The 11,663-nt window shown below is 47.0% G+C and overlaps 1 protein-coding gene across 1 annotated transcript; it reads right to left on the reverse strand.

Moving 5' to 3' along the window:
- Positions 1-3,069: 3,069 nt before the first annotated feature.
- On the reverse strand, positions 3,070-11,368 carry LOC122379876 (NADH dehydrogenase [ubiquinone] iron-sulfur protein 4, mitochondrial-like). The gene is made up of 4 exons (XM_043362451.1): positions 11,185-11,368; positions 7,156-7,297; positions 4,583-4,719; positions 3,070-3,327 (listed from the first exon to the last, which is right to left on the reverse strand). The coding sequence occupies exons 1-4, from the start codon at positions 11,235-11,237 to the stop codon at positions 3,150-3,152; spliced, it is 510 nt and encodes a 169-aa protein (XP_043218386.1). The 5' UTR covers positions 11,238-11,368; the 3' UTR covers positions 3,070-3,149.
- Between the last annotated feature and the right edge of the window lie 295 nt (positions 11,369-11,663).

An 11,663-nucleotide genomic window follows, 5' to 3' on the forward strand; every position in this document is an offset into this window, starting at 1 on the left:
TGACCCAGCTGTCTGGAAGCCGGCAGCGCTGTCTGAAGGTCGGCAGTGCTGTCTGGAAGCCGGCAGTGTAGTCTGCAACCCGGCAGTGCTGTCTGGAAGTCGGCAAAGCTGTCTGTGAGTCGGTACTCGGTAAAGCTGTCTGGAAGTCGGCAAAGCTGTCTGGGAGCCGGCAAAGCTGTCTGGGAGTCGGCAAAGCTGTCTGGAAATCGTGAGCCGGTGCACGGGCGGTGAACCGGTGACAGGCTCGAACTGACGCTATCCGGACTTCGCCGGCGACCAGCGCACTTACTTAGGATCTATCCGTGTCAGCGTCCCGGCTGCGTATGCATCGAAGTTCGAACGCATGTACATGAATCGGAAAATGGTAAAATCGAAAAAATTGCATCGCATGTCTCCACGGTAGAGCGGGATAGAGGAAGATAAGGGAAACAGGTTCAAGGCAATGATGATTACCGCTAGGCGGTAAACTACGACACATAACCGAAAACCGACATGCAGAAACCGTTTTCCGATTAGCATAACGCCCGTGGGAAAATATTATTAAAAGGGATCGTCATTCATATGGAAGGGGAGCGGAACTACCTCCAGGCGATGTGCAATACATGTGTAGTATGTTAGAGTCTGCTGCTGTTTTGTAATTTACCCTAAAGTTAGGAAGTAAGCATAAGCAAAATGGAATGTTACACACACAGAACGCTATTGACATAGAAACAAAGACGCGAGAGACCGATTTTTCTTTTTTTGTTTCAACATTTTAAAAACATAAAGCGCTTCTGAACACAAAAACCTTACAAAGGGAAGGATTCAACATCCATCCCAAAAATGACAGTTGATGCCAGCAGCTAGCGATCAGTCCCGCTGAAAATAAATCGGTTTATCCGGCAAGGTCAGAGGGATTAACCATACAGGGACAGCAATAGGTCAAGGCCAGATGCAAAGCGCTTAGATAACATTTCAAAACATCACTACGAATAGACGATAGTTAACATATATCGCTAGTCGCTACAAATTTGCCGATACGCTCGTAAGTCAGATAGAGAATCCTTCCGCGCTATAATTTCCTGCTGGGATCAGTAGCCGATCGTTTCCCAACCCACCCCAATGCGTCATTCTCTGGCTCACTTTGTCCAAGGTTTTGCCAGCTGCGTCGCGCTTTTGCGCCTACAATTCAATTCCACGTATCAGTCTCGTGTTCTCGACTATTCTGTCAGAGTCTTAGGTAAGGACCGAACAGGTCCGTCGCCAGCTCCCTAGGCTAGCCATGGGCTTGGCCCCACATCCAACAACGCACTTCCCGCTCTACCCGTCGAGTGCGTCGCACCGGTGTGCGCAGTGGGGGAGGGGGGGGGGGGGGGTGTGCGCGTGTCGTCAGTCGGCCGAGAACCGACCGGTGACGTCACGAACGGAGAGATTCGATGGAACTATCGACCACTAGCTCCAAGGCGGACGGCCATCCCTCCCGGGCGGCACGCGCAAAACGAACAGACTGACGCAACGCGGCGGAACTTCTGAGGACAGTTCATGCGTCTCTTGTCCCCTAAATGGCAATGCAAGAGTGCTGCCAACACGCGCACATCAGAAGTCTGAGTACAGGGCGACAGTAGTATGTGGATGCGGCAGGAAAAACTAGAACGAGCCGCTTGTCGATCGGTGCAGTCATACATCAGCGACCAATCGCTACCGACTGCGATACGGCTCATGCAAGGGAGCTGTCATCGATCCAACAGCGTCCAACACAACAAGTGTCACGCGTTAGCCGCCACTTCTCGGTGTTTACTGACGGCGCAGGCTGCAGGGGTGCAGTCAGGCGACTGGCACTGACAGGCGATCGCTCTACGTGCACGGTTCGTGCGTCACGAGACAAAACGACGCGGCGGCGGAGGCGTCATGACGGCACGGGTGTCTGAGGCGGAGCTGGTCTGTGGAAATCGGGGCGGTGTGTGGGCAGCATCGGTGGCAAGATGAACGGTTGCAGTGGACTGGTCTTGGTAGCATCTGTGAAATGCTTGAGAGAACACTGAGCCGTTACTTGTCCGTGGAAGACCGTGGGAAGATAGGTTACCAAAGAAAAACATTTAACGTCATATAACGGAACAAAGGACCCAAACAATAAACAAATGCGAATACGAAAGCTAAATAAGTCAGTTCTTTCAACAATTCACACCTGTGCGTCATCCACTTCGTGTCAACCAAACGTGTTGTGACTTGGAACATTCAATGGATCGGAGCTACCACCTTCAATGCTTGGCATTTACGAAGCGATCAATGACGATGACGCAACGACTGTCAGTAAACCAGCCCCCGCCCCGAACTGCTGCCTGCCGAGGTCTCCAGTAGTCACTGTGTGAACATTTCATCAGTAAGCTCTAGGTAATTTGCAGAATGAATCGTTATCATTCGGTCATCGCGTTCAGTGTTCCCGTCCTGTGTAACCCCTCATTGCAGTCGGCATTCCCAACTTCAATGTGGTTTTTCGACTCAGACCTTTTCGGTGTCAGATGTGCGTCGATTCACTTAGTAGGCCTGAGCAATTTTAGGCATGTGTTTGTGTTGAATTGGTTGGCCTTGGTATCGCTACGCTACTGTAAATCGCCTGCCGGGACTTCAATTTGTTAGAACAAGCACGCAACAAACGGTAAACTATGTACTTGGTCTTAGTCTATGTATAAATTCCAGTGTCAGGAAGTGGTATGCCTAATTCATACCTTGGCGTTATGTACCCATGTGTCAGAAAATTGAGTGCAGAAATAGCTGTGAGCCATGTGAACGTGACTGTCGAAATAACTCCCAAATTGAATAGCCATAACCGGCAACTGATTGCTGGGATCTGGTGTTGAGAAATACAAGCAATAGCTATTGTGAAATATCTGGTAGCTGCTTAAGAAAAAACCAGCAATTTAAAAGCAAGTCTAGAGACGAAATTCTCTCACACTTTTACGCCATTTCGAAAACTTAATCCAACTACTTTGTGCAAGACATCCATCAACTCAAATCCCTGTCAGATATTTTCTCAAACCAAACTGCAGCAATCAGTCGGGAGACTCAAATGAGCGCGTATCAAACTCGTGATCATACTGTCCCGACCTGTATATTTCATATCACATGACTATGTACACACGATCTATCGTTCCGACCTGTGAGTTATGGCTCTACTTGGTGGAGGTCCTGGTGTTCTTGTTCCAGGAGAAGTTGGCGCCGTACGACTTCACGCGGGGCTTGACGGGCGTCTTGATGTCGACCGACCAGTCCCATCCGTTCTTCTCGCAGAACTCGATGGCCTCTTCCTTAGTGGCGAACTCCACCTGCACGTTGGACAGGGGGTCTCCGCTGCCGGAGACGAGGGTGTCAGAGCCGCTGGGATAGTCTGTCATTTGTTGATGGGTCAGGACACCGTGCGAAGTCTAGAAAGGATTGCGTGTAAGAAAGTACTCAGGCAGTGCTACAGGACACTTCGATGACACCGAACACACATGTAATCATGTAATGACATCAATAGCAGGGTTGGATTACAACAAAAGCTGTGACAACTTAAAATGAATAGCTTAACAGAGCGTATGATTGGACTGAACTTCACCCACACACAGCCAGCAAACTATCATTCTTATGATATGACCAAACATCGACATAAAAGGTACACACCAATCAATAAATATCCACCACCGTTACATCACTGCACGCCATGCCGATCATATGCCAATGACCATGACACTCCTGAATGACGATACCATCAAATGGCTATCCTGCAGCAAGCCGACAGCACATCGAGATCCTTCTGGAATGTTCCTTATCCTCGCTCTCCGCTGGAATAATCGTGCTCGGCGGACCAGCCCCTCTCGAGAGAGCACATCTTATCTGACACGCATCGTCTATCGGAGTCATGCACCGCTCAACAGGCTATTTACAACTCCAAGGCCAGAGGATCTAGTTGTGAAGCGTTGTTTCAAAGCACACACAATAATGTTGGTTGAGCTTTTATGTCTCTTGTTTCGCGTTTGAGTTGAGGAGACCATTATCAACATTCGCCGCTGGACATAACCAGAAAATATTGGTGAACGATTATAAATATTGGATGGCTGAAATGCGTATTATTGAGACCTGTCATCATCAACTAATCCATCAGGTTTGAGGGGAGGTGCATGCATTGACTAAGGTGTGCAAGAAGTTCATATGATCTACGGAGTTCGCCAACCAACAACAAATAATCCATGAACCGGTCAATGTCATATTCGCTTTCACCATCGCCGCTATTAACGATAGAATCAAAAAAATCCTCTCCCTCTTCGGCAAGATGACATTGCAGGATGACTGAGATTGTAAGCATTCAGCTACTCCAAGTCACAAATTTCAAATTAAACGTTCGATTAATATTACAACCGATGAATCGAGCGAGAGCAAGGTCAGATACACCCAATACCACCTGCATGTTGTGCCCATCACTCCATCACGTGCTTGCATGCCCACCATTCCCCCCTCCCCCTACATCTAGAATCACAATCCACACATATATCACATCACATCACCCAAATACACGCCCAACAGAAGCACCCGGTCCCGGACTCCCCCCCCCCCCCCCGCTACTCACGTGGACGCCCATCCCATGAGCGGGTTCTCCCAGCGCTCCTGGGTGTCGAATTCGAGTACCCAGTTGTGGTACTTGTGGGTACCCGACTGCATGGCGTTCTTAGCCGGCTGGTACACACGCACCCGCCGGGTCACCAGCTGCCGAAGGGAGGGGTCAACGGGTCACGTGACTTAGTGGGTCATGCATGGAAACTATACATCTGAGGCGTGTGACGTGGAGGAGGGGTGGGAGAATCACGCGACATGGCGCGGCAGAGTGGCAAGGTCACGTGACGTGGTAGTGAAACGATGGGAAGGTCACGTGACGTCGTGGTGAGGTCACGTGATAAGGCGGCAGCACGCTGCGCAGATAAGCTGGATTGAGCAGCACGCATTTGGCAGTCAGCACCATATGGAGAACAAGCAGATACCCAGTATGGTGACGTGACGGAACAGGAAGTGGGTCACGTGACGGATGGTGTCGTCATTGATAGAATCACGTGACTATGTGACGATATAAGTGCCGCGGGCCACGTTTAGGAGTTAAATATTTCCGCTCACACATTACACAATTCCGAACAGTCCTCGGAAAAACACATCAAACTATGCGCAGAACTGGTTCGAATATATAAGAGAAAACATAGAAAATAGCAATTTATCAACCAAACGCACATTGCACAACATTATGACACCCAGTATTGGCGGATTGAGGCCTTTTTACCTACGATAATAATACGATTATGAACAGAGAGCTACAGATATAAAATATATTTAGGTAGTTTTTCGCCAAATTGGTAAATTTAGAACTTAATCATTGTCTGGTTCTAAAAATAAAATAACACTGACAAAAGGATGCGCAATAAAAATCTATTACAACTGCATGCTCATCAGCAATTTGACCCGTTCATGACACTGTCCAGAGTCAGACCATCCGGACATTAATCCAGGGAAGGAAACACGGCACATGTTGTGACGGACAGAAATACTGTCTGCGTCGGCACTCTCCACGGATACGATCCAGAGATGCGGCGGTCGCTGGCGGTTAAAATCGGTTCTTGCCGGGCCGGCGACTGGCAAGCACGCTCCCCAGACGACCATGCTGATACGTGGCGTGCAGAGATGTGTATGCTTAGTTAATATGCATCCGTTTTTATGAAGTGTAACAGGAATCTTTCAAATGGTTCTGTGTTGCTATTATTTAAATCAAAAGTTGAACATCAAGATTAATGGCCTAAGACTAGACGTTAAACGTTTGACGGCAAATCTGGTAACATCAAGAGCAGCTTTACTTTTCAGACAAGGAATTTGACACCACCTTGTGGCACGGGTACAGCGACATTTCGCAAACGAGTCACTGGAAGGAGCACATTTTCAAAATGACTTTCGTGTAATTTCGGTATCGCTTGTGTATGAAATTCCATAATCAATGAGGAAAAACTGGTAAAACATAAAAAATCCAAAAGACTAGTGTGGCCTCAGCCGAGTTACACAATAAGCCCAATACTTTGTGGCATATGTGTATCTCTGATAGGTTAGAATTTGGCCAATATATCAGCATTTTAATGAGTAAGGTACGCCTGGAATGATACATATTGAAGCGTCAAACATACAATGCCATCACCATGTCGTCGGTCACAATCATAAAGGTGTCGAACTGACTTCAATTTTGTCCGCAGAATACTCAAACATATTAAATGATTGTAAATAACGAATTCCGTGGCACTGTTCGAATCTTTTTCGGGAGAAATGAGAGGTGCTCAAGCCCAGTAACAGCCGGGTGTAATCGCATGACAACAAAAGCACCATATGATTAACAAATGAATGTTCCAGGATAAGAAAAGCTCCTATAATGAACCTATCCTGACTGGCAGGCTCATTGATACGTTTTATTGAGCCTGATACGCGAAATTGCTCCGAACTGTGTCCTGGGCCATCCTTTCAGGTCGGAAATCCCTCTTTTCTTGATAGATTATCCAGCATATTCCAGATCCAAGAACGAACGTTATTAAATCAACACTGAAGACAAAATCATGAACCCAATTTTGCAGTGGTATCCTCCTGGAATATTCTTCTGTTGACGGGATGATGATCGGATCTCAGGATCACAGGCCTACGAAAGAAGTACCTACGTGAACGTGATTACTGTAACCCTCCACGCGCATAAACTAAGCATAAATAGCAAATTACACAAATCAGTATATAAATCTTAATGCCAGAGTCATGAATGCAATCCGATGTAAGTCGCATGCTAGAACACAGCAAGAAGCCGAGTTGCAATGAGCAGCGCCTGACCTCTACATTTCTTCAAAGGCGACTGTGCTGCCACCAGACGACAGGAGGAAGAGACTACAGCCACCCCTGAGCCTCCAGCTTTCACCCAACCATTCCTGAGTTTTTGGCCTCGTGAGCCGTTGTGACAGCTGAATATACTCCTACTGTACACGTCAACACAGTAATCAAAGAGGGCAAAAATTAAATGAGCACACATTTCTCTAGCCAACTTCCCCTCCTCCTAGTGACGGCCATCAGAAGCTGTGTCGCGGCATCTCTCACGAATTACTCACCCCGTCCCTCTCCACCGGCCCGTGGTCTCACCTCCTCGGCAGGGTGTCCGTTGATGGCGCTCAGATCCTCCCATCCCTCGACGGTGATGGTGCCCGGCACCTGCGCCGCCGACGGGGCGCTCTTGGCCGGAAGGTCGGACGCCAGCCGGGCAGACGCCACAGACAGCTGGCGACTGAGAATACAGAGTGAACGGCAGGCTGAGGTGCGTTTGTAGTTTGTACTTCAGTGTTTGGCGTGGTTTGTTTGTTGGGGGTTAGGGGCGCGCCGACTGCGAGGTCATTTTGCGCCCAAGTGCTTGGCGTGGGAATGTGAAGACATTTCTTTAGAACCACAACTAACCACAGCTGATTGTTTGTCAATAAGCACATGTTTCGCATTATCACACAAAAGCAAATCACTTGTAATTGTCTTCCAGCACAGATACTCTGAAAGGGCTGGCCCCACTTTCAATTTGAACCGATCCAGGTAAGTGCATCATATGATCTAACTGTTAAAGTGACCATCCCACCTTAACATTAGTTTTGAGTTGAGATAGCCAAATTGGTGGCCATGGCCTGAGAATACCGGTTTGGGCACTCACAACATCGAAAAATGCTTCAATTCGGAGATATGGAATTTCAAACTTGCAGTTTTCGGATTCTAAGGGGCTAATGCATTGAGATGCCCCCTTAGAATTTGTGACGTCAGCGGTGATCTAACGATTTTAAAACCTTATACTAACCTCTTTGTAAAGCAGTGGTGGTATGTGCTATTTGCGCGCAACATCTGCCGCGAACGCCGCACTTCCAAAATAAAGTCGCTAGGAACAGCGGAGATCCCAAAAAGTAAACAAAAGTAAAAGTCTAATATCTTGAAAACCGGTGAATATTTTTCGGTGAAATTTGGTACATATTCGTTTTTGCTCTTTGTGAATCGAGCGACATCACTTTCATGCCAATTCATTAACTTTTTCTGAAGGTGGGAGGCAGGGCTGCGGAGTCAATGGATTTTCGGCGACTCCGACTCCGACTCCGACCCCGGCTTTCAAAAACCAGCTCCCACTCCGACTCCAACTCCGGGCAGAATTGTCGACTCCGACCGACTCCAACTCCCGACTCCGACTCCGCAGACCTAGCAGGGCTGCGGAGTCGACAGATTTTCGGTGACTCCGACTCCGACTCCGACTCCGGCTCGGGCTTCTAAAATCGACTCCGACTTCGACTCCGACTCCGGTCACAACTGTCGACTCCGACCGAGTCCGACTCCGACTCCGACTCCGCAGCCCTGGTGGGAGAGTCCTTTTAATATGTCCAAGGTGCATGTGGATTTCAGCCAAAATATTGTATATCCTACAGAGCAGACACCTGCTTCAGCTTGCTACTATCTACCCCAGGCAGACACACAATGGTGAAAAAATAACAGAATTGTTCATCTACAATATGATAAACATTTTGGTTGCCAGCACATTACAGAGTTTACTGTGCATATCTACAAGAAGCATATAAATGCATATAAGTTTCATCAGCAAGTCCACACATCCCCCAGCTGACAGCAGGCAACAATGTGCAGCATGGAAAGCTTAGTGTGAACTCAAGCTTTGACAAGCTATGCAATATGTAGCATACATTGCATTCAAATAAGCACAAAAACAATTTCTATAAACAATGTATCACCCTTTCACCCTTTCAGAAAGTTGTGATTAAAGGACCTAACAACAAAAGCACAATGATTAACATAACCCAAATTAACACAAATAAAAAATTAATGCATGAGAGCTTAACTACCTGCAACAAGCAGGATCACTGTTTGAAAACAAAATAATGCTAATACATACATGCACCAATTACAATTGGTGTGTAAGACCTGGACGTCATTGCTGGGAGGGCTGTATACGAGGTGTGCCCAAAAAGAAACGAGACTGTGTCCGCTGGGGACACGGCTCAGCATCTACACACGGATTACCTATACCATAATGATGCGGAGCATTTCAGCACCATATGAGCGAAGTTTCAATTTTTCTGGCCCATTGTCCTTCATTACACAGGTGTGTCTCTAACCCCCCTGCAGTGCCCTGTGTCATGTGCTCTTGCACGCAAGTATCCCGATGATAGTTTGCATTACTTAGGCTTGTCTGAACGCTTTACAACGCCGCCTTGCAAGCCTCGCTCCGATCACACATTCCCAGGAAACAAAACAAGGGCCCTGTTCAGTCGCTGTTTTTATATCAGATCAGCGTGCTGTCGGTTTTCCCCATAAAAGGAAGTTATTGCTGGCGCTTCTTCGCCTCTCATTGGTCTAACGAATAGACCACTTGAATTCGACCCATGAGGAGCCAAGAAGTAGCAGCATGCTGCGATGCTCGCAGCATGCTGATAAAACGGACGCCGGTGAAAACAGGGCGCCGGAGGGCATATTAGTCACGTGACATTTGGAACTTCTCCCTTTCCATGGGTCTTCTATATGCCAAACGTCACGTGTAAATTTCACGATCCTTGATCAAATCGCCCCAGGCGCCCTGTTTTCACCGTCGTCCAAATAAACGGGGGGTGATCAGAGCTCAAGGCCCTATATAGAAGGTATGCTCATTAGGCCGAAGCAGCGATTTCCGTGACGTCACAGGTACGAAGGGTCGGACGGCTGTAATGCAATCCTATGGAAAATGACCCAACTTTAGGGCTCTCCCACATAGCTGCCAACCTCGACACTAAGGTAAAAGTTATATCACATAAAAGCTCAAATCAAGACGAACAAGAAACCTATCTGACGTTTTTACGTATTACTAATAACGGCTTAGACTCTATTCAAGTATATTCAGAGCTCTGCATTACCTCACTTTTTCTGCCGTCAATGCCACTACAAATGTCTAGTCGGCGCACGTGCGCTTGTCGAGCGGGGACCACCAGTCGGGCGATTCAGAGCTGCCGCCCAATCAGAACGCCGCAATGCCGTGACGTCATTGGTCGCACACGACACGTTACGGAGATAGGGATGAGACAGCCCATGGCCTTGGACAGCCCTGATCAGAGCTAAGTTATCAGTCGGGCGCACTGTGGTATCTCCGATTCACTTATGGAGACGTTTCTATTATTGGAAACCTTTCCAATTTTGACTATTCTTATGTTCCAAAAATGGAAACGCTCGTTCCATAAATAGAAACGCTAACATCTGCGCACTTATTTTCTTGCCAAGGGTGGCTGGATTTGATGTATAACAACTGTTTCGCGTAAAACAAGCTCAGATACACCAAAAGCACTTGTCTTCTTGCATGGAAAGCTGTCGTATGCATTCAAATTCACGTCTTTGAAATGCTCCTGAATCATGATGTGGTTGTTCCAATCCATGGACCAGTCTTTCAGTTAGTCTGTTAAAAACGTTATTTTTTGTTCAAAACATTCATAAATGTTATTATTTTCGATGAGAAAAAACGTGTCAATTTTTTATCACGTCAACATGTTATAAGCATCGCCTCGTTCGTCAACTTTCGGTTTTCTGATCGGAAAGTCGGAGAACAGGAACATAAACTAGAATGCTGGCTGTCGATTGGTGGCATCCTGCGCATGCCAAATTGCACCAATCAATGCCCATTGCCCAGTTTGCTTTAAAGGTAGCGATGCACACAGCGTCTCCATTTATGGAACAGACCGTTTCTATTTTTGGAAACGGCATATCCATTTTTGGAACATTGTTCCAAAAACGGAAACGTTTCCATAAATGGATCGGAAATACCAGTGTGCCCGACTGTTATCTGTCGACGTCATAACCCCCTTGCACCCCTCAGAAAAACTGACTCCATGTTTAAATCACCGCAATGTGATTACCCTGTTAAGCAAAATTGGTAGAAATATCTCAAGAACCGACAAATAAAGCGACTTTTCCCAGACGGGTGGCAGCCCGTGACACGCCTGCTATGATAATAGTGAATACTGGACTTAGAAGGTATGGATTGCCAGTGAATTAACATCCACCATAATGATCCAACATATTCCTTATTTCAATTTCAATTAAAAATAAACAGGACCAAAAATAAGGCCAATCAAATTCATCTACAGCCGACATCCACATCAAGCTACTTTGACTTACTGGGGCGCCTTCTGGGATATCGACCTGACCGTGCGGAACATCAAGCTTGCCATTTCAGAGGGTTGGTGAAGCCTGCAAAGAAGAGCGATATTATCACTCAAATATTTTATCGAGATTATATCCAAATGCTTCCCTAACCCTGAACCCGCTATTCTCCCTCCCCTCTCAAAACACAATCGGGTTACATCTAAATAGTGTTGACATGTGGCGCCACCCTTCGTCATGGGCAATAGGTCACATGATCTTTAGATTGCTGCTTAGGGTGTGGCCCTGGTATATCACGTGACCAAAATCGGCCATAGCGCCCTCAGCTTTCAAAGCTACATCAAACCTCTCAGCCTGACTCGTTTGCGGCGCAGTGCGCGGCTTTAGCAGAAAAGTTGACAAGATGCAACCACTAAATTGATTACTACTGCTGCGTATGTGAAAAAAATGACACTTTGTTGCGGATATTTGCTATGTTTTTGCGTAGAATACAG

Source organism: Amphibalanus amphitrite, unplaced genomic scaffold (assembly GCF_019059575.1).
Source record: "Amphibalanus amphitrite isolate SeventyFive unplaced genomic scaffold, NRLGWU_Aamphi_draft 000085F_arrow, whole genome shotgun sequence".
NCBI lineage: Eukaryota > Metazoa > Arthropoda > Thecostraca > Balanomorpha > Balanidae > Amphibalanus > Amphibalanus amphitrite.

Excerpts from the sequence above, each read along its gene's own strand:
- LOC122379876 (XM_043362451.1), bottom strand. The coding sequence starts at position 11,237 with ATGGCAAGCTTGATGTTCCGCACGGTCAGGTCGATATCCCAGAAGGCG. Across the intron at positions 7,298-11,184 it reads ATATCCCAGAAGGCGCCCCA|TCGCCAGCTGTCTGTGGCGT; the intron begins GTAAGTCAAAGT and ends CTGTATTCTCAG. Across the intron at positions 3,328-4,582 it reads CTCATGGGATGGGCGTCCAC|CGGAGACCCCCTGTCCAACG; the intron begins GTGAGTAGCGGG and ends CGTCTCCGGCAG.